The following is a 23222-nucleotide window of genomic DNA, read 5'->3' on the forward strand; positions in this document are numbered from 1 at the left end:
AGCAAACCAATTTTTAAAACTTTTCCAATTTTTAAAACTTTCCTCCCAAATCTCTAATTTACTTCCAGAGAGCTCACGATTGGGTTATGAATAATGACTCTAACAAAATACAGAATGAAAAATTTAGAAAATTACCTCATATTCATGTTTTTAAAATAATTTAAACCAAAAGACACTTTTAACTCTTCTTTCCATCCCTCTAACCCACACTTCAAGGAATATCTTCAATGATGAATTTAGCAATATGCCCTAAGTAATAATTTAAATTAAAACAGCTCCTTCACTGTTCTCAACTCTATTACTAAGTCTGCACACAGAAGCAGACAAAGAAAGGTAATTCAAGGCAAATTTTAAAAATACCCTTTCAATTACCATGCTATTTCAGGAAAAATGGGAAGGACTGAATAATGAAATAACTGTCTCAACTCTCCACTTCACTGCACATGTGATAAACACAACGATAAAGACAAATATGTTTGAAAGTAACTGAAATGTTATTTTAATTTGCTCCAATTCCTTGTTTGTCAGTCTCCTGGCAAAGAATCAATTTTTCAAAGTTCTAAAACAGGCCTTACAATTAACAATATTAACTCCCAATCATGTACAATAATCATTTGAACTTCTCTACTCATAAGGAATAAAGAGCAAGATAGCATCCATTATTCCCCCACCCTCCTCCCCCAAATTGCAATCAATTTACCCATTAATACCTGCACTACTGTACTGAACAGATTCTACTCTGAGCAGAGTTGGTATGTCGATTATCTTCTTCCGGGTACTTCACTATTTCTGCCCTGACAATATGCTGTCAATTCCGTACAACATAAACAAGATGAAGAAGAAAGTGGGTGGGGGGGGGGGTAAGAAAAGAAAGAAAAAAAGGAAAGTATGTTCAATGACTGAAAATAGAAGGGAACATCAAAGCAGAAAAAGAAACAAACACATAAATTTAAACATGTCACAGAAAAAAACAGCAGAATATATGCATATAAAAAGAAAGAAAATGAATGAAGATCCATGAAATGTTATTCTTTGCAACTCTATTTAATTATTGAAATAGACATGTCTACTGAACCTCCCAGGCAAGATGGGAGTTCTACTTTTGGTGTCACAATTACACATTATATCTATAACACCCAGAATTTCAGAGGACAACAAAGAATTACAGGGATTTCCTATACTAAAGTGCAGTAAAAGTATTTAATTCCATCTTCTTCAACAAACATTACTGAAGATCTATGTGCCAGTCACTCTACACTGGGAATGCACGGTTGAATTACACAATCTCTGTTCACAAGGTGCTCTGGACTAAGTGGGGAAAGAAACATGTACACAGCTAATTGCCATACAAGATAAGAGCTTTACTAGTGGACTTATAATATCTTGTGGGAAGAGAGGGGAAGGAGTAATTAATTTTCTCTGAAGGTGGGGAGTGGATGCATAAATCTGAGGAAGCCATGTGCCACTTACAATCTTTACACTTAATACCCATTACTTGTCAAAGACTTCTTTTTGATGCTCATTCCTTTGTCCCACATAACCCTCACCTCCATGCTTCCAAATTCCATATAGAAACAAAACACATTTTCTATCATTTAAGAAAAAGTCCTGACATACAGTATTGAAGCACAATAGCTACTGTTTCAAACATCTAAAGGAGTTTTGCTAAATAAAAAATCAAAACTACTTTGACAGGTTTTGGATTGCTATAACCCTTAGGATGAAAAGAGCATGTACGACAAATACGTATGATAGCGGTAACGTCCTCCCCTCAAATGTCTTAGACTTAAAATTATCCTCATTTTTTTATGATTTCAAATATCTTATTTCAGAAAATCTTTCTTCATATTAGTATCTATTAATTAACACATATAGAAACACATATTAGGGGCGCCTGGGTGGCTCAGTTGGTTGGGCGACTGCCTTCGGCTCAGGTCATGATCCTGGAGTCCCGGGATCGAGTCCCGCATCGGGCTCCCTGCTTGGCGGGGAGCCTGCTTCTCCCTCTGACCCTCCTCCCTCTCACGCCCTCTGTCTCTCATTCTCTCTCTCTCAAATAAATAAATAAAATCTTAAAAAAAAAAAGAAACACATATTAATATGGGCAGTTTTTTGTGATAATATTTATAACGATTGGATAAACAACTGAGAGTGAGTGAAGAGGAATCTATGGTATATTAGCCTTGGATGGGCTCTGCTCCAATTCTCTAGCAAGCAGCATTAACTTCTGGACAAGACTCATGATTTACTAGGCATTCAGCCTGATGCTATCAACAGAAGCATTACCAACTGCCACATGAGGTATTAACGTTGAACACCATTATCTGACCTCCCCAAACCTAACTGTTTCATGCCAAACTATGGGTTACAATAAAGAAAAGGGATTTTCATAATCAGTAAGCAACTCATTAATCCTCCACAATGTTGGTTTAAACCCTATCCTATAAACACAACCAGGTTACTGACCTGTGGTCAAGACATTTTGGTTGAAGTATTGACTAACATAAATGACTTGGATTTTCACCATTAATTTTCATCAAATTAATGAAGAACTAACAAGGCAACATCTTTCTTGGAGGCCTTGGCTGTGGTGACATAAAGCTTTGTACAAAGTTTCTGAACTGGAAGCCAGACTAATAAGGCTCTGCAGATTCAAAACTTTGCTTTCTATGAGGAGAAAAACATGATTTCCATGCCATAAACTTCATGGTGGTTTCAGAGTAGTCAGCTTGTTTACAAGCCATTCATTGATGTTTTCAGAGAAAATGTTACCTACAAAACACCAACTTTTACCTGTGGAGCCACAAAGTACACTCTGCTATTATTCTCTGCTATTAGTTAATGGAGTGAAAATAAAGAAATGGCCCTAAGAGGAAAGAAGCTGTGTGGCTGAACACCGGCTTAACCCTTATTTTGTCAGAGTATTTATTTGTGAGTGGATACTGGAAATGCAAGCGGCAGCTATGCAGAGGGTAAGCAAGAAAGCAACCTAGGCGCTGGGGCAGGAAGGTGTAAAGAGTATAGAGATGGGCTCTCGGGAGGACACTAAAAGATCAATTTGGCCAATTCTGCAACTGTGTCTTAATCCAGACAGTAGTAACACATTTGCCATTGCAAAAGTTGCAGTTTGTCATGTTCAGGATATGGAGTAAACATACCTTGAAGGCTTAAACACTCGTCAGTATCACTCATTCAAAGCTAATCACTATTCTAGATATTGAAGACATTCAGATAAATAATACATAATCTCTGTTTCTGAGATGTGTAAGAGTCTAGCATGGAATACAGAGATGTAGACTATTAAAGAATATTATGGTTGATATATATTCAAACTGCAACAAAATTAGAGATTACCACTTAAAGCATGGTTATAGCATTTTTTTGAAGCATGGAACTTTGTACATAGTAGGAACTTAAAAGAAACTTCTTTTTCTTCCATATAATGTGTCCTTACATGCTGCCAGTAACTTTCATAACTTTGGGTGCAAGTTACTTTAACACTTTGGTGTTCACAACCTCCTGATCTTTTTAAAAACACAAGGTTTATCTACATGGTCTCTAAAGCCCCACATTAGATCTTGAAACTATATAAAAAAATAACTTTAAAAGGTGAGGAGGAAAAGAAAAAGATATGATATGGAAATCCATTAAGCAATGTTCAGTATCTGAGGATTAGAATAGTTTGTACAAAGCAAGTAAGTATGTTCTACAAGTAAGACAAGTGATGTTTAGGATAAGAAAGGAATCTCAATGCAGTTTTTGTAAACAGATTGGCAAAAATGATAACGATTAACATCTAGGTAAGAAGAATCTAAGTTCCTTGTGGCTCCTTAAGGAAGGTCAATATTCAGATAAAGCTAAAGAGAGGGACCCTAGGATCAGGGGTTAAATGGGCACTTGAGTTGTACAGTTATGTGCATGCCTAATACACACCAGGCCCTATGCTAGATATGTTCATATATAGTATGAAAATATTCAGAGGGGACCTCAGGAATAATATATATATATGTACACACACACACACACACATATTGTTTTTTAGCAAGTTTAGTATCTCAGACAGGAGAGAAATTTTTGTTTTGAGGAAACTAATGCTTACCAAGTTCAAACCAAACAGAAATTCATAGTTTATTAACTGACAAGTGAAAATGTCAAGGCTTAAAAATGCTTAAGAACTCTTGGGGCGCCTGGGTGGCTCAGTCAGTTAAGCATCTGCCTTCAGCTCAGGTCATGATCCCAGGGTCCTGGAATTGAGTCCCGCATCAGGCTCCTTGCTCAGTAGGGAGCCTGCTTCTCCCTCTGCCGGCCGCTCCCCCCTGCTTGTGTGCTCTCTCGCTCGCTCTCTCTCTGATGAATGAATGAATGAATGAATGAATGAATGAAACTCTTACCATCAAGTATATATGGCAAAACCTTCTTGCAATTCAGACTGAAAGAGACAAGACACAGAGTATGCATTTTCTCCTTGGATTATCTGATGTATTACTGAAAAGCTGAACGCTACACCTTTGAGAGCATAGCAATTGGAAATTCATTTTTTTCCCTAAAGGTTTGACGACTTTGTAAACAAACAAAAAAACGTGAACAATATGAGAAATGAGGACATTTGTTAACAACTAGTCCCAGCTTTTACACTATCTTAGAGGAGAACAGCTGGGGGAGAAAAGAGAACAGATAAATGATACAAATGCAACTACTGCTTAAATCGGGGACTCTGGACAAGGCATCTAGAGTGTACATAAGGAACAAACTAGGTTAGACTAAAAGAGCAGAATCTCTTTATATAATCACTGAATGGAACCAAGACTATAACCTGATTATAAATACCTATGTCACAAACTGAATTACTATAGCATCAGTTTCCATGTGACTGGTGAGTCTACTAACTAGCTCCTTCTCCAGAAGATAATACAAACACTTTCAAATGTTACACCAAATTCCCTCAGGAATCTTTCAAAAAACACAGAAAACAAATGTGCATTCTCTTTCCCTCTTTGCCTTGCCTCCCTGCCCCACTTCTTCTGCTCTCCCACTCTCTCACTCACCAGTTAGATTGGCCATCATCAAGAAGAAGGCGATACATGTTGGGGAGGATGTAGAGAAAAGGGAACCCTTTTGCACTTCTGGGGGGAACATACATTGGAGCAGCCACTATGGAAAACAGTGTGGAGGTTCCCCCCCAAATTAAAAACAGAACTACCATATGATCTTACAATTCTACTTCTGAGTATTTAGCCAAAGAAAATAAAAACACTAACTTGAAGATATATGCAGCCCCACATTCGTTGCAACATTAGTTACAATAGCCCAAGATATTCAAACCACCTAAGTGTCCATCAATAGATGAATGGATTAAAAAAAAGTAGTACATATATGGGGCACCTGGGTGGCTCAGTCTGTTGAGCGTCCAACTCTTGGTTTCAGCTCAGATTGTGATCTAATAGGTCGTGATCTAATGGATCATGGGATCGAGCCCCAAGCCAGGGTCTGCACTCAGCATGGAGCCTGCATAAGACTCCCTCCGCCCTTCTCCCCACACACGCACACATGTGCTTTCTCTCTAAAATGAATAAATAAATCTTTTTTAAAAATGTAGTACATATATATACAATGGAGTATTATTCAGCCATGAGAAAGGAAGACATTCTGTCATTTGTGACAACAGGGATGGACCTCAAGCATGTTTTGCTAAGTGACAGATGTCAGACAAAGACAAGCACTGTGTGATATCACTTATATGTGGAATTTTAAAAGGCCAAACTTGTGAAAACAGAGTAAAATGGTACTTGCCAGGGATCGGGGGTAAGGAGGACAAAGAGATGTTTAAGGGTACAAATTTAAAACGAATAGTAAATAAACCCTATAGATATAATGCACAGTACAGTGAAGACAGACAACAATATTGTATTATAATCATCAAACGTGTTAAGACATTAGGACTTATTATTCCAACTGCTAAAGAGAAAAGGTAATTACAGAATGCCATAGAGGTGTTATCTCACTACAATGACAATCACATTACAAAGTAACATGTCATATACCTTAAGTTTATCCAATGTTATATGTCAAATATATTTCAGTTGAAAAAAGAACTGTGCTCAACACGGCTTGCTGGCTTGCATGTAGGTTCTTAGAAACCTCTTTTTAAAATCTGAACTTTTGAAAATGTTTCCACTGAGAAATGTTGTTAATTGTGAAATCAGTAATTTAATTGGCAAAGGCACCAAATTCATCAGATTCGGGAAAGAAGAATGAGGCTTCCCTACACAAAGGATTCTGATAAACATAAGAAAAGAGGGCTTTTGTAATGTGAATTCATCTTCAAATGAATGAATTCAAAGTAAACTCCACCAACAAACTGAAGATTGAGTTAAGTGTCAGTCACATAATAAACAAGATGGGATGCACTGAAAAGGTAATGTGTACAGGGAGGGTAGAGAGCTATGTAGTTAACACATCTGATACCTCTTTAGTTAAAATACGCCTAGATGTTAAGTCCATCCCTAAAGTCAAGATAGTAGCTTTCTGGCTCTTGTGACTAAGAGTGACTAAGAGTGAGCTAAGAACATTAATCAAGCCTCCCTAAAATTTTGCCTTTTAAAAGTATCCAAGTTAGTCCATCTCTCTGGTGTTATTCCTGAACCTGAGCACAGTGGAGACGACGCAGTATACAGAATTCTTTCCTGGGGTGGCTGCCTGTGACCTACCAGCACACCTTCACCTCTAGGAGGGCCCACCAGTCACAAGGGTTCCCCCTTCTCCATTCCTTTAGGAGAGAAATCTCAAAGTAATCTTGGACTTCTCTCTTTTATCCAGTCATTCCACAAGCCCTGTTGATTCTGCTCTCTTACATCCATTGTTTCCCTTCCGCCTTGATTCTGATCCTTATCACATGAAGGCAGTGTAATCTCCTTGTTTCCATCTCTTTCCCAACCAACCAACCACAAACACACACACACACACATACACACAACCATTTGATTAATCTTACCTAAAAACTGTTTTCATTTATTTCTCTGCTTAAAAAATTATTTCCCATTATCAATATGTTAAATAAAATTTATCAACTTGGTATTCATAAATCTCCATAATCTTTTTTCAGATTCCCTTCACGATACAATGCAATGGTCATTTATTTTAACCAAACTGCTCTTCTGCTTCCAAAATATAACCTAAGCTTTTCAGCTTGTTCATGCCAGCTTCTCTTTCTGCTATTTTCTTCCTCCCACTTCAAACTGCCCAGTAAATCTGCCCCTAACAGAACAGAGTGGGAACACTAGGGGCACTGCTGTCAAACAAGCCTGAGTTCAAATCCTGCCTCCACCACTGCCTAACCATACGTCAGTGGATCAAGTTACTTAACCTCCCAACAGTTTCAGTTTCCTGCCCATAAAATGATGAATTACCACCTGCCCCACAGAGTTATGAAGAAAGTTCAATGAGGTAACACAGTGCCTGGCACATATTTTCTTCACTTAAGGCAGGAACTATGCATCTTAAACTCCTTTAAATCTTCTTTAGACCCATCACTATGCCACATATATATGATCAATAAATTGTTTATGATTACGTTTGAGAATCACTCATTAACTCTCTAATTAACCAGAGACAAACATCATTTAGAAAGAGAAACTAAAAAGCAGAGGAATCACTTGACCTCTGGAGTCTGCCAAGTTCTGTGCAATCAAGCAAATCATGGTGATTTCTCTTTCTTGTAGACATCCTCTTAAGCCAAAGCCAAGCACAGCTCACCTTTGAACAACACAGGTTTGAAATGCACCAGTCCACTTATATGTGGATTTTTTTTTTATAAATACCATATATAGGGCACCTGGGTGGCTCAGATGGTTAAGCGTCTGCCTTCGGCTCAGGTCATGATCTCAGGGTCCTGGGATCGAGTCCCGCATCGGGCTTCCTGCTCCTTGGGAGCCTGCTTCTCCCTCTGCCTCTCTCTCTCTCTCTCTGTCTCTCATGAATAAATAAATAAAATCTTTTAAAAATAAATAAATAAATAAATAAATAAATAAATAAATACCATACTATAAATGTATTTCCTCTTATGATTTTTCTTTTAAGTAAGTTCACGTGGAGCCCAACATGGTACTTGAACTCACAAACCTGAGATCAAGACCTGAGCTGAGACCAAGAGTCAGAAGCTCAAACAAATGAGGCACCCAAATGCCCCTCCTAAGATTTTCTTAAAAACATTTTGTCTCTACCTTACTTTTTTGAAGGAATACAGTATATAATACATATAACATATAAAATATGTGTTAATCAACTGTTTATGTTATCAGTAAGGCTTCCAATCAACAGTAGGCTATAGTAGTTAAGTTTGGGAGCATCAAATGTTACATGTGGATTTTCAACTGTGCGGCGGGCGGGGGCGGTGGAGGGGGAGGCTCAGTGCCCCCAACTCCTGTGTTTATCAAGAGTCAACTGTAACTATTTTTATTTGTCTGGGAGTAATTTATACGGCATAAGATATCTTAACACTGCCTGACCATAATAAGTGCTGAAATAAATGTCTTTTGAAAAATGAGAAATAAAAAGAGATTTCCAGAGTTTCAAATATTGTAATCAAGTCCTAGAAACAGTCATATCAGCCTAAAAATTTTCAATTGATACTTGCTCTGTTTTAAAACACACACACACACACACACAGTGACCATGAAAATAAGACACAGAACACTGAAAAAATTAAAGAAAATATAGGGATGGGAAAAGACAATTATATCTTTTTAGCTATATGGGATGGACATAGAGTGGATGGGATTGAGGAAAAATTTATCTATTTGTTGCTTCTCAGCAAACCTAAAGCTTAACTTTAAACTCTAGGCTCCTACTCTGATTTTTCATTCTATCAAACATGTGAATTGGTGTACTATTATGGTGGTATTTTTAAATGCTTGATTGTTGGTATTCACATTTACTTACTAGTCTAAGAATTATCTAGAAATAGTGAAAGAATTCAGAAATCTTCAATAGTTAATACCATTATCAAACTGTGTACTAAATTAACAAGAAAAGAACATCAAGAATTAATATCATTACAGTGAGAGATGTTTTAGAGAACAGAGAACACAGACTTAAAGAAAAAATAATGTTTTACCAAAGTAAACATGGAGGATGCCAAATGGAGTAAACTCTAAGACTAAACCTAGATAAATTGTTGGGATTTTGTATGAAATATAAAAAGAATATTGTGGTACAGTAATACTGGAAGAACTTAAATAAGTAAGTACAAAACAATATGGTCAGCATCTTAACCCATTATTTAACCACTGATGAAATGTGTATTATATTAATCTCAATTTCAGGACAAAATGAAGTTTCAATGGTATCATAATTGGGCAAAAAGTTAACATCCTCCTTCTTCCACAATAAACACTGATTCATTCATACAATTCATTCCTAAGGCTTTTAGGAATATGTACATAGAATGCATAAATGTGAAAGGAGTCAGTGGTGAAAATTAATGTCTTTTAGGAAATAAATTGTTTTTTAAAAATATAAAGTTCAATATAATCACCTGTGACTGTTCTATTTCTGCTTTGTTTAATTTGATTCCAAGGATTTCAGCAGCAACTTTCTGAAAACACAGGAAGACCTACATAATAAAAATAGGTTTAAATGATTTAGAATAGGCATGCTTAAGTTACTTTCAAATAAATTGAACTTTCTAAAAAATGATAAACATCAAGAATTGTGAAAATATGATGTACAGGGTTATTCCAAAAATAGCTTTGTCAAATACAGCAACATTTTAAGTGTAATAATTTTTAAATGATTAAACCATAATTTGAAAATCATGCAATTCACTAAATTCTAAACATAAAGACATTTATCCCTAAAAATTTACACTTTAAATGTTTTATTTTATTTTATTAAAGATTTTATTTATTTGAGAGAGAGAGATCATGAGCAGGAGGAGGGACAGAGAAAGAGGGAGAAGCAGACTCCCCACTGAGCAGGGAGTTCAACGATGCAGAGCTGGATCCCACGACCTGGGGATCATGAACTGAGCTGAAGGTAGCCGCTTAACTGACTAAGCCACCCAGGTGCCCCTACATTTAAAAAATTTTAACATAAGAGAATTAATTAGAGATAGCACATTAAAAAAAAAAAAAAAAAGTACTAGCATAACAAACTCCTAAAAGTCCTGGGGAAAATAAATTAGTCTGTACTTTAGTACCAGGTTTTTCAGTGCCAATTCTATATTGGGTCTTTTGATCTGGCTTTAGCCTATCTTAAAAGATCTTACCTTCCAACCCTTTAATAATCTTTGTGGCTTTTATCAATTTCAATAAATTCTCCACATCTCTTGAGCAAAACAACTTAGTAATCTTTATTTTACAGGTTCAGAATAAAGGAGCAGTATACTGTTATTATTAAACAGAAATCAACAGTACTTTTCTATAAATAGCCTTTCATACATACTTAGCTTATACTGGGCCCACTAGGATTCCCAGGACTCCAAACCAGACACTGACTGTAATGTTATACTTACCTTTGCTTCATAAGTGTCTTAGCATATTGTTACCCCTACTTATCTCATGATTACTTAACTGAATATTTGCTGCAATTAATTTTGATTTCTTAAAAAAAAAAATACATATCTCCAAAAGGCTTATGTCATTTACATCCTAAAAAACATTACATATGAGAGTTCACTGATGGTCAACATTCAAGAAAAATAAGAAAGCTAGCATGGTGGAAAGGAGAGAAAGTGGGGGATTGTGAAGGAAAATAAGCAAAGAGATTAAAGGAGTGCAAATCACATATGATCTGGTAGGCTATGGAAGGACTTTGGCTTTTACTCTGAGTTAAATGGGAGCCATGGGAAGGTGGCTTGATGTGACTTCTATTTTAACAGGGTCAGTCTGATTGCTGTATTGAGTATTCTCACTACAGAAGAGTAAGGGTACAAAAAGAGAAGCCAGCAAGGACACTAACCTAAGAGATAATGGAGGCTTGAAACAAAGTGGTAGCAGTGGAGAGGGTAACAAATAGTAACCAGATTCTGATACATCATGAAAGTAGAACCAGCAGGACTTGGCAAAAGACAGATGTGGGTATAAAAGAAAGAGAGGAGTCAAGAATAATTCTAAAATTTTCTCCACCTTAGCAATTAGTAGAAGATCTGCCAATTACTGAACTGGGGAAGACTATGGGAGATTTCAGGAGAGACTATCAAGAGTTCAGTTCTGAACCTGAGTAAAACTGGGGCTGCTTATTAGGCATCCAAGTGGAGGTGCTGGGCAGGCAGTTGGAATATATGAGTCTGGAGTTCAGGGAAGAGGTCTGGTCAAATCCCTGAGGCTAAATGAGGTCACTAAGGGAATAAGTTTAGAAAAAGATATCCAAGGGCTGAGCCCTAAGGCACTCCAATATTAAGAAGTTGGAGTGAGAGGGAATCAGCAAAAGGAACTGAGAGAGCTAGTGAGATAAAAGTAAACCAGGAGGTGTAGTATCCTAGAAGGCAAGTGAGGGAAGTATTTCAAAGAAGAGAGAGCGATTAACTATTTTATATGCTTCAACTAAGTCAAGTAAGATGAGGACTAAGAATTGACCACCGCATTTAGCAAAAACTAGGTCACTAGTGACTTTAATAACAGTAGTATGGATTAAATACTGGGTGAAAAAGTCCAGGTGAAACTATTCAAGAGAAACTGCAAAGAGAAAACTGGAGACAACTCTTTCAAAACACATTCCACTGGAACTGGGGGAAAGAAAGAAGGCAGCAGCTAGAGAAGAATGTGGGACCAAGAGTTTCTTGTTTTTAAGATAAGGGAAGTCACAATATTTTGTATGCTGAGAGAATAATCCAATAGACCAAAAAAAAGTGATGATGCAGGAAGGTGGGAGAATTGCTGAGCAATCAATGTTCATTACTAGGCCAAGAGAAATGGGACCAATGCACAGTGGAGGAGTGGGCCCTAGCCAGGAGCACAGAAGGTTTGTCCCACAGTAACCGTACAAAAGATATGGGAACACAGGCAGGGAATGAGGCGAGTGGGGGTAAATGTGGTGGCAAGAGGTGGTGGCAAGAGTATGCAGTTATCTTCCGCTGACTTCAAATTTCTATAGAATAGGAAACAAGGTCATCAGCTGGGAGAATGAGGAAATGATGAAGATCTGAGGAGAAAAGAGAAGCTATGAAAACAGTCATCTAGGTGAGAGGGAGTGATGATGGCCTAGGGACACGTGGTATAATTACTGAGCAGCATTAAGGGCCCACTTCAGGCTAGTAATTGTGAATTTTAAGTGAAACCTCCAGCATGCCTCTGCTTCTCTCTGATCATGTTCAAATGCCTGGGTGCTGCCACAAAATAGTGGGGGTTTGGTTTAAACCAGAGTTAAGCTTTAGCCAAGTGAGTTTTATAAAGTCAAAGAGAGGAATGGGAATTGAGGGCATACGCATGGCAATGATTTTGAATGGCCATGAATTTAAGTTAGGAAAAGAAGAAAATGAGGCCATGAAAGGAGGTTAGGGACATTAAAAGGTGTTAAGATCAGCTTCTAGCAGGTCCTGCCAGGACTGCAGATTGACTGGATGAGGGCATTCAGGGGTATGAGCTGGAAAGACAGGAGGGTGGTCAGTGATTAGGATGGCTGACTGAGATAGGAGGTAACAGAAGAGTGATATAGTGATTTGTAATGACAAAGCCTGGAAGTGAGTGGCTGAGGTAGGGTGGAGGACAAACAAAGATACTGAAATCACTAAGAATCGTAACAAAGGTAATATGAGAGAAAGTACAGTCAGAAGCTCAACTCCCCAGGTGATGAGGAAAATAACCTGAAGATGGAGATGACTAAAGTCTCAAAGTGATTCCACAAGAATAAACCACTTCAAAGCTGCATTTCAAAAGAAAATAACGAGGATTTTTAAGGATGGCTCAACATTAAGTACACAAAAAATATGGGGTGGTTAAACACAAGCTAAAATACTGGAAGTTAAAATAATTTTAGGGGAACCTGGGTGGCTCAGTCGGTTAAGCTTCCAACTCTTGATTTCGGCTCAGGTCATGATCTCAGGGTCGTGAGATTGAGCCCTGCATCAGGCTCCGCACTGTCCATGAAGCCTGCTTAAGCTGCTTAAGATTCTCTCTCTCCCTCTCCCTCTGCCCCTCCCTGCCTGCTCACACGCTCGCTCGCTCTCTCCCTCTCAAAAAAATAAATAAATAAAATAAAATAATTCTAAATTGACAATAGACCCCTAGGAAGATAACTGACAACAGAAGCCCAATCTGCGGACTTATCAAGAGTACTGATTTTATGTATTTTTAAATGGCATGTGTGGGTATGTGCTCATGTTTGCATTATCTTGGGGGAAAGGGTTCTGATAATAATCAGAAAATAAATATTAAATTTGTAAAAGTTCAACCTTGATAGCAATCAAAGAAATTCAAGTAGCAAGATACCTTTTTTTTTTTTTTTTGGCTTACCAAATTGACAAAGATTTAAAAATAAATAAATAAATCCTGGATGTTAAAAAAAAAACACAGTGAAATGGCACGAATACAATGTTGGCAGTAGTATGGATTATTAAATCTAATTAAATCTGATGGATTATTAAATCTATTTAATAATATTAAATGATATGGCCAAATTTTCTGCATACAAATACATTAAATAAAATTAAAACACCAAATTATTTCTATATTATGATCTTTATTTTTTAAATAAATATGTAGTGCAGTTAATAACCCTGGAGTGTCACTACTTAGGTTTACAAATCCTATCCCCACCACTCATTAGCTGTGCACCCTGGACCCCATTACGTAATCTCTCTAGGACTCATCTACAGCACAGAGATAATGGGAGAAGTACAACGGAAGTCACAAAGCAAGCATTCAGTGAATGCAATCCGCTACCATCAACAGCACTAGCATGAATATTTGTGAGCATCAGAAAGCCATAAGGAATCATATGAGGTTATGAATGGTTATCTCTGGATGCTGAGATAACGGGTGATTTTTATGTTCTTCCTTTTTTTTTTTAATTTATGTTCTTTTTAACTCTTGTACTTTTAAGTTCTCTAAAATAACCATTAACCTATGTTAAATGAATTATAAATGTAATATAAACAGAATAAATATTGTATCTATTTTATGTCTTCATTAGGAATTAATTTGTTCCAAAAGTTAAGCCTAGGAAGTGTACTTCCTACGAATATTATTATCAAACAAAAGATCACTCATAATATTCAGTATTCATTATTTTACTTACAGAGTCTCCTGTCTTTGCTGAGACGAAGTGGCTACTAAAACCATTTTCCTGGCAAAACCTTAAGTGTTTTTCAGGTTTTACTGTTCGCATATGCTCCAAATCAACTAGAACAGTGAACAAAAACAGAGAACAAAACTTGATATCAGAGTCAATCAATACATTGTTAACATGTTTAAATTTGACTTACTTTATTATCCCAGCTTAGACACTAGCTGTGTCACCCTGAGCAATTTCTTTAACCGTTTTATGCTTGAGTCTATATAAATCTAAAAACTGAGACTAACAAATATACCTACCTTATGGAAAGTTATTTGAGAGTGAATCCATGGACGGTGCACAATGACCAGCACATGAAAAGTGCTTGAAAAATGAAAGTTCTCATTCTTATTACCTACAGCTTCAGGTATGCTGATGAGACCCAAAAAAGGTCTACTTAGCATAACATGCTTAAGCATAATGATTATAGTTGACCCTTGAACATCGTGGGTTTGAACTTAGACGTGGATTTTTACAGTACAGTACTGTAAAGTACTGTAAGTACTCTTCCTTATAATTTTCTTAATAGCATTCTTTTCCCTGCCTTACTTTATTGTAAGAACATAGTATATAAAACACATAGCGGGGCACCTGGGTGGCTCAGTCGTTAAGCGTCTGCCTTCAGCTCAGGTCATGATCCCAGGGTCCTGGGATCGAGCCCCACATCGGGCTCCCTGCTCCGCGGGAAGCCTGCTTCTCCCTCTCCCACTCCCCCTGCTTGTGTTCCCTCTCTCGCTGTGTCTCTCTCTGTCAAATAAATAAATAATCTTAAAAAAAAAAAAAACGACATAGCAAACAAAACATGTGTTAATTGACTGTTTATGCTATCAGTAAGTCTTCCAGGCAATAGTAGGCTGTTTGTGGTTACATTTTGGGGAGCCAAACGTTATACATGGATTTGACTATGCAAGGGATCAGTACCCCTCACCCCCATGTTGTTCAAGGGTCAACTGTAACTGAAAGTTAAGATGCACTTACCCAAGCATATTTAGCTTGAAACAATTTAATTACTTTCATAATTACAATAGTTCTGCAATCTTTATAAACTTTAATGTTAACACAAATACAGAATTAATTTTGTGCCAAAAGGTAGCTTTATTTTGTTGCATGTTTACTTTATTTGAAACCATGGTTTAATTTCACAAAGATACATCTCAGTTGCTTTCCAAACCTAAAGTATACATTTTGAAAGCACTGGGTAAGGGAATATTTCCTTGAATAGGTGTAGGTGCTTTAAAGCAAAGCATGGTGCTCATGGCCAATACTGGTTTTATCCAGCACAGTCTATTTTTTTCAAATGTGATACTCTATTGGACAGTTTCTCTTTTTACAACACTACAAACCCTATAAGGGTGTTGACTCAATGCCGTCAAATTATAAGGCAAATATATTTGCAGGATTTAAGGACAACTAGGCTCTTTGAGTCAATATAGGAAAAAAAAACTTAAACTGATTTCCTGAGGAAGGGACCCAACTGACTTGTAAAAACTTGTAAATTTGCAAATCTACTAAGCCTACATAATAGTGGCAATTGATTATCAACTAAAAAATGTTCTCATACTACATAAAAGGCTTTATTTAAAATTATATTGAAGGTCTTTAGTTTGTAGGCTCAAGAGATCTTTCCCTAGGAGATTTTTGATCTAGTGGGGGATTTCTGAGTCTCATTTATATTGCTTAGCCTGGATAATATGGAGCTTTTTTCTTTTCTGGCCACAAGTTGCTGTTCCTTAAACATCATTGAGACCTTATTTACAAAAACAAGCCAAAAAATGTCCAGATACCACAGGCATCATTTGTAGAAGACTAAAATAAAATACTAAGCTATTAGCACTGACATTTATACATCTAGTTTATCATAATATTGAGGCTAAAATGCTTTCCTAATTCAACATGAGTAAGAACAAATCATGTCACTAAGAAAATTACCCAATGAAATCACTATTCAATTAAAAATAATAACAAACACGAAGTTTGTCATTTAATACATGTGCATTCATCTTTTCGAATGGAACAGACTGTCACTGTTGTGCTTTTTTCTTTCTTGTTTTTCCTCCTTCCCTCTGTCCACCAACAACCTAATTACCGCATACGCTTATCTAAAGCACTGGGGAATTTACTACCCAAGCAAAAGGTTTTTCCTAATAAAGATAACCACGATGGGGCACCTGGGTGGCTCAGTCAACTGAGTGTCCGACTCTTGGTTTCAGCTCAGGTCATGATCTCAGGGTCATGAGATCAAGCCCCATGTCGGGCTCCATGCTCAGCAGGGAGTCTGACTGAGATTCTCTCCCTCTCCCTCTGCCCCTTCCCCCAGCTCACACACTCTCTGTCTAAAATAAATAAATAAATCTTAAAAAAAAAAAAAAAAGATAACCATGAGAAACTAGTACTACCACTGGTCAACTGAAAACAACAACATTTATCCATCAAACACTTATTGAGTACCTATTATATACCAAGCACTGTGGTAGGCAGTAAGAACCCAAAGATGAAAAAGATACAATCCAGGTCCTAAAAAAGCCACCACCTGTATTTTAGGAACATAAAAGACCATCAGCAATCAGAAAAGTTATTTTAAGTAACTGAGATTCTGACAAAGGAGACAGCAGATATAGAATAGGCCCACCCAGAACTTCACCACAAAGTTTTCCTCTGCTCTGTTAAAATTTAGTGAGCAATGTTTAAGAGGACTCAGTTACTAGAATACTTAATTCTAAATGATCCAGAAATATACATTCTGAAGATAAAGCTATAGTGAGACATTGGTAAAATCTTTCCTTTTTTCACTTTTAAGATCATCCTTAAAATTATTATCCAGTGATAATACATACATGTGATAACACTCATACATATGATAACACTCTATTATACATGTGATAACACTCTCACTGCTTTGATTTAATTTTCTTATGTCCTTCAGTCTCATATTTTGTTTTTGAAAATGGAATAAAAATTTCCTAATAATGGTAATACATATTCAGACAACTACTGATAACACTTTCGTGCATATCCTTCCAATATCTAAGCAACTGAAGGACAGAGGCATTAACATTGTACATACCTGCAATTTCTTTTACCTCAAGCATACTACAACCCTGCTTAAACATGTGCTTAACAATTTCAAAGGATAACCACTTTACAGGTCATTCATTCTTTCGGTTAACAAATATTTGAGTGCCTATTTGGCCAGGCACTGTCCTGGGTGCTGCAGATAACAAGGAGCTTACATTTTAATAAAGGCAAGAGACTAACAGGTAAAATATATAGTCAGAGACAACTGTAAGTGCAAAGACCCTAAGGGAAGATTATGTTTAGCAGTAAGAGAAAAGCAGGAGGGCAGGGTGGCTGAAATGAGTTAGCAAGAAAGGGAAAGAGTGGGAAATGAGGTTTAAAAAGCCAGGAACCAGATCATACAGGGTGCATTAGCCACTATAAGAGAGATGGGAAGTTATTGGGGGGGTTATGACAAAAAAAAAAAAAAAAAAAAAAGATGTAATCTGGCATTTTAAAAAGCTCATTTGGGCTGCTTTGTGGGGGATAAACTACAGAATCAAATGTAAAGCAGAGAAGCCACTGAGGAAGCTACTGTAAAAATCTAAGGAAAAAAAAAAACCCCATCAGAGAAGAAAGCAGAGCCAAGAGAGACTGGGTTGCAGTGATATATACATATTTTTTAAGTCCCTGGATCACACCACAGCTAAAGATAAAATAGTTATTGGGTTTTTCAGTTATGTGACACTATAAAATTCCCTCTATTTTTGGTAAAAAAAAAAAAAATCTGAAGAAAGAGAAGATGATAGTTTGGACAATACTCAGTAGCAGTAGAGATGGTAAAAAGTAGGGCAGATTCTCAATAGATTTTTGGAATAAAAAGTAAATTCAAAATGCTAATGGATTTGACGTGGGATGTGAAGGATTCAGAGAAATCACTTGAAGACAGTTAACCTGGATTTAAAAGGAGACACACTATGTTACAGGTTTTGTTCTAACCACACTCAGCTGCATGGGTAGAGGTGCTGAGCAGATAAATGTTTGCATTCAAGCAGAGAAATTACTTAAGTAATTAAGCAGAGAAACTGTACCATGTAAATTACTGAAAAGAGGAGCAGGTAAGTTGAAGATAGTAAACGTAAGGAAGTGATTATACTGATGGAGCATGAAATCTAAGTTGAGTAAGGAGGGGTTCAGGAAATTGAAAATTGTTAAGATATAATTGGTAACTGATGTTAAGGTTTTGTGTGGGTCTAAAAATGACTGGAGTTGAGTTACTAAAGCAGCTACGCTGGAAAGACAGGAGACAATGGACAGACTGGGATACATGAAATTAATACTGGTATTACAGAGAGGGCACAGAAACTGATACTGACTAGCTCTTCAGACTAAGTGTATTAGTGTAAGTTGGGGACAAGATGACGAGAGGTAAAGGACTCAAGGAGCATGAGAGAGCAAGGATACTCCAGGTGGACACTGCATTTACCAGGAATGGTGACGGCAACAGTAATGGAGTGACTGTGACCCAGGAGAAATCTCTCTGAGAAATTCACAGAGTTCAGGCAGAGGCTGGCTGATAACACAACATACACAAGTAGCTAACTGAAGGGACATATAATCATTTGGCTTGATATTCACATCTAAGGGTTTTAGGGAAGACAAGGATCATGGTCTGGAAAGAACAACATGGAACAAGGTCCCCTATCCCACCTCCAGTCCTGACTGATAAGGTAGATACAATAGGGGAAAATCAACATTTGAAAGAGCTTCAGGAGGGGTGCTTGGCTGGCTTAGGTGGCAGACCATGAGACCAGGCGACGCTTGATCGCAGGGTCGTGAGTTCAAGCCCCACTTTGTGGGTAGAGTTTACTTTAAAAATAATAATAAAATAGAATCTAAGAAGAAAAAAAGATCTTCAGGAGAAGATAGCATCATCCTTATAGGAGACAGACTATTCCAATAGAAAAGACAAGTGAGTACACACATTAAATGGCAGAAGTTTTAAAACTTTTGTTCAAGGAAGATATTAAAAATACAGGAATTTTATTGATGTGGAAGGGCCTCAGAAATTAAGAAAGGATGGAAACTAGGGTCTGAAAATGGGAGGTCAGGGCTGTATAGGATAACGCAGGAGATAAACCAATGATATCCATGTCCTAGGCTTTCTTGTGAAGCTAACATAAATGGGGATAAAAAGCACAAAGATGAAAAAATTCTAAGTCTATATTAGACAAGAAAATCCAAATTTTTTTATTGTCAAAACCAACTATGCCAAAAAAAAAAAAAATTACTTGGCTCATTCATCCTGACCTGTATATTAAAATGGAAAAGGGGGCGCCTGGGTGGCTCAGTTGGTTAAGCGACTGCCTTCGGCTCAGGTCATGATCCTGGAGTCCCAGGATCGAGTCCCGCATCGGGCTCCCTGCTCGGCAGGGAGTCTGCTTCTCCCTCTGGCCCTCCCCCCTCTCATGTGCTCTCTCTCATTCTCTCTCTCTCAAATAAATAAATCTTTAAAAAAAAAAAAAGTTGTCAAGATACTAAGTCTATCTGTCATGTTCCTAAAATCACATGATACATGAAATAGAAGTCATATGAGAATGCTAATTTTGGTTAACAACCTTAATTTTTATAAAACTTAGGAAGCTGTTAGAAAGAACAACCTGTACAATTTTTCATGTATTTTTAAAGGGGTGCCTGGGTGGCTCAGTTGGCTAAGCATCTGTCCTCGGCTCAGGTCATGATCCTGAAGTCCTGGAATCGAGCACCACACTGAGTTCCCTACTCAGAGGGGAGCCTGCTTCCCCCTCTCCCACTCCCCCTGCTTGTGTTCCCTCTCTCGCTGTGTCTCTGTCAAATAAATGAATAAAATCTTTAAAAAAAAAAAAAATCCCGCTTCTGGGTATATAACCAACGGGAATGAAAACAGGATCTCAAAAAGGAATCTGCACTCCCATGTTCACTGCATCATTATTCACAATAGCCAAGCCATGGAAACAACCTAAGTGTCCATTAACAAATGAATGGATAAATATCTGGTATAGGGGCACTTAGATGGCTCAGTTGGTTAAGCATCCAACTCTTGATTTCAGCTCAAGTCGTGATCTCACAGTTGTGAGATCAAATCCAGTGTGTCGGGCTCCAGGCTGGGTGTGGACCCTGCTTAAGATTCTCTCTCTCCCTCTCCCTCTGCCACTACCCCCACTAAAAAAAAAAAAAAAAAAAGATGTGGTGTATATATATACAATGGAATATTATTCAGCCATGAGAAAGAAGAGAATCTTACCATTTGCAAAAACATGGATGAAACCTGTGGGCATTGTGCTAAGTGAAATAAGACAGAGAAAGACAAATACTATATGATCTAACTTATATGTGGAATCTAAAAAAGCTGAACTCAGAAAAATAGCAAAATGATGGTTACCAGCAGCTGAGGGTTGGGGGAAATGGGAAGATGTTGGTCAAAGGATACAAACTTCCAGTTAAAAGATGGGTAAGTTCTGGGATTCTAATATAAAGCATCAAGCTGCTAAGAAAGCAAATCTTAAATGTTACCACCACAACAAAAGAAATGGTAATTATGTGAGGTGATGGAGGTGTCAGCTGGCCATGGTGGTAATCATTTATGCAGTATGTAAATGTATCAAATCAACATGTTGTACACCTTAAGTTTATACCATGTTACACATTAATTATATCCCAATAAAGGTGAAGAAAAAAGACTCTAAGTGAAATAAACAATAGTATAGGATGTTAAATTTAAAAAAGTAGAGCATAAAATTGCCCATTTAATAAAATTCCTATTTTGTAAACATATTATAGATATATGTGCATAAATAAATAACGAAAAATACACTAGAAATTGTTAAATAACTTCTGAAAGATTTTATTTATTTATTTCACAAGCAGGGGTAGGGGCAAAGGCAGAGGAAGAGAGAGAGAATCACAGGCAGACTCTGCAGTGCAGCCCGACGCCAGGCTCAATCCCACAACCCTGAAATCATGACCCAAGCCGAAATCCAGATTCAGACACTCAACCGACTGAGCCACCCGGGTGCCCCTGTTACACCAATTTTTAAAAATTAGAATTGGGGGCAGCCAATCGGGGCGACACTTTCGTCTTACCGGGGGACTCGTGGATAACTTGCTCTTGGGAACCAGCACCATGGCGTCCGGCTGCAAGATTGGCCCATCCATCCTTAACAGCGATTTGGCCAATTTAGGGGCTGAGTGCCTCTGGATGCTGGACTCTGGGGCCGATTATTTGCACCTGGATGTAATGGACGGGCATTTTGTTCCCAACATCACCTTTGGGCACCCTGTGGTAGAAAACCTCCGAAAGCAGCTAGGCCAGGACCCTTTCTTTGATATGCACATGATGGTGTCCAGGCCGGAACAGTGGGTAAAACCAATGGCTGTAGCAGGAGCCAATCAATACACCTTTCATCTTGAGGCTACCAAGAACCCAGGGGCTTTGATTAAAGACATTCGGGAGAATGGGATGGAGGTTGGCCTTGCCATCAAACCGGGAACTACAGTTGAGTATTTGGCACCATGGGCTAATCAGATAGATATGGCCTTGGTTATGACAGTGGAACCTGGGCTTGGAGGGCAGAAATTCATGGAAGATATGATGCCAAAGGTTCATTGGTTGAGGACTCAGTTCCCACCCTTGGACATAGAAGTTGATGGTGGATTAGGTCCGGATACCATCCACAAATGTGCAGAGGCAGGAGCTAACATGATTGTGTCTGGCAGTGCCATTATGAGGAGTGATGACCCCAGATCTGTGATCAACCTGTTAAGAAATGTTTGCTCAGAAGCTGCTCAGAAACGTTCTCTTGATTGATGAAACCACAAGGAGTTGATGCTCATGAAATCTTTTTACTGGACGACAAGAATATTGACTATCAAATCCTATCACAGTTGAAGCAGTGCTGTTTTTCTGAGCAGCTATTCATTCCAGGGACTAAAATCTATTCTGCAGAATGTTTCAAGAGGTTAGAAACTGGTGTGTTTAACTACATTTTTAGTGATGGAATTTAAAGATTAGTGTGGTAAAATACCATTTTTACTGGGAGACTTGATTTTTATAAAGTAAAAATGTGGCTGTATTAAGGTTGTAAACAAAAATGTGTCTTAAAGCCTAATGAAGGTGTACTAGTTACTATGAAAAAAAAAATTAGAATTGGGAAGAGTAATATTTTTAAATGACAGCTTTTATTTTGGACTATTTTTTCAAAGATGTTTTTACGGCAAGCAGCCTACACAGAGATAGTGCCTTCCTCGGGGATAAAGTATAAGTCTATCCACTCTTTGGTATAATAAAGACAGTACCTCCCTCCAGAGCAAAGCTGAGGCTTATTTGTAACCCATTATAAAGGATTTAGGTTTCCTAAGCTCAGGGTTCCTCAGCTGTGATAAAAACCACTGCATGCATATCATCTATGTAGGCCCCCTCACACTGCCCTAGTGGAATTTAGGAGCAAGGAGAACCAGTGCAAATGGGGAGCTGACCTTGCTTGCTTGCTATGGTATGAGTAAAAGTCCTTTATCTCTGACCCCGGATCTCCTGCCTTTTGCCAGTGTCCACAGTGGTAGCAGCTAACTTGTTAGCTTGCAAGTAAGGTAAAATCTAAGATCCTTCACTGTTCTTAACACAAAGAAGAGTAAAATAGATATATAATGATAAGGTGGCCAGAGTAGATAGCTGTTCATCAACCTACACTGCATTTCTCAGCTTGGCTTGCAGTTTAGTATGGCCATAACACTAACTTCTGATCAATGTAATGAAGAAAGACGTGTGACATGCATCACTACTAGGCTTGACCCATATAAACCTTCCAGGTGTGGGTGTCTGGGTGGCTTAGTCGGTTAAGCGTCTGCCTCCAGCTTGGGTCATGATCTCAGGGTCCTGGGATCGAGCCCCACATCAGGCTCTCTGCTCAACAGGGAGTCTGCTT

General features: G+C 37.8%; 2 protein-coding genes across 5 annotated transcripts in view; one reads left to right on the plus strand and one right to left on the minus strand.

Moving 5' to 3' along the window:
- Window positions 1-23222, minus strand: part of RAB28 (RAB28, member RAS oncogene family) — a 148100-nt gene that overhangs the window by 52575 nt on the left and 72303 nt on the right. For 2 of the 4 annotated variants that reach the window (XM_064584288.1, XM_045881475.3), the window contains exons 5-6: window positions 14233-14336; window positions 9533-9610 (exon numbers count right to left, since the gene is read on the minus strand). In XM_064584288.1, the coding sequence (XP_064440358.1) occupies window positions 9533-9610; window positions 14233-14336 (182 nt within the window). Of the gene's footprint in view, window positions 1-710; window positions 806-3770; window positions 4348-9532; window positions 9611-14232; window positions 14337-23222 lie in introns of those variants that run through there. The other 2 variants (XM_054508992.2, XM_064584287.1) reach the window with 2 other exon arrangements.
- On the plus strand, window positions 21388-22169 carry LOC123848714 (ribulose-phosphate 3-epimerase-like). Its single transcript, XM_064584286.1, has one exon. The coding sequence runs from the start codon at window positions 21425-21427 to the stop codon at window positions 22106-22108; it is 684 nt and encodes a 227-aa protein (XP_064440356.1). The 5' UTR covers window positions 21388-21424; the 3' UTR covers window positions 22109-22169.

Source organism: Mirounga angustirostris, unplaced genomic scaffold (assembly GCF_029215605.1).
Source record: "Mirounga angustirostris isolate CCGP_5_RB_7025 unplaced genomic scaffold, mMirAng1.0.hap1 SCAF_2, whole genome shotgun sequence".
In the NCBI taxonomy this organism is placed as follows: Eukaryota; Metazoa; Chordata; class Mammalia; order Carnivora; family Phocidae; genus Mirounga; species Mirounga angustirostris.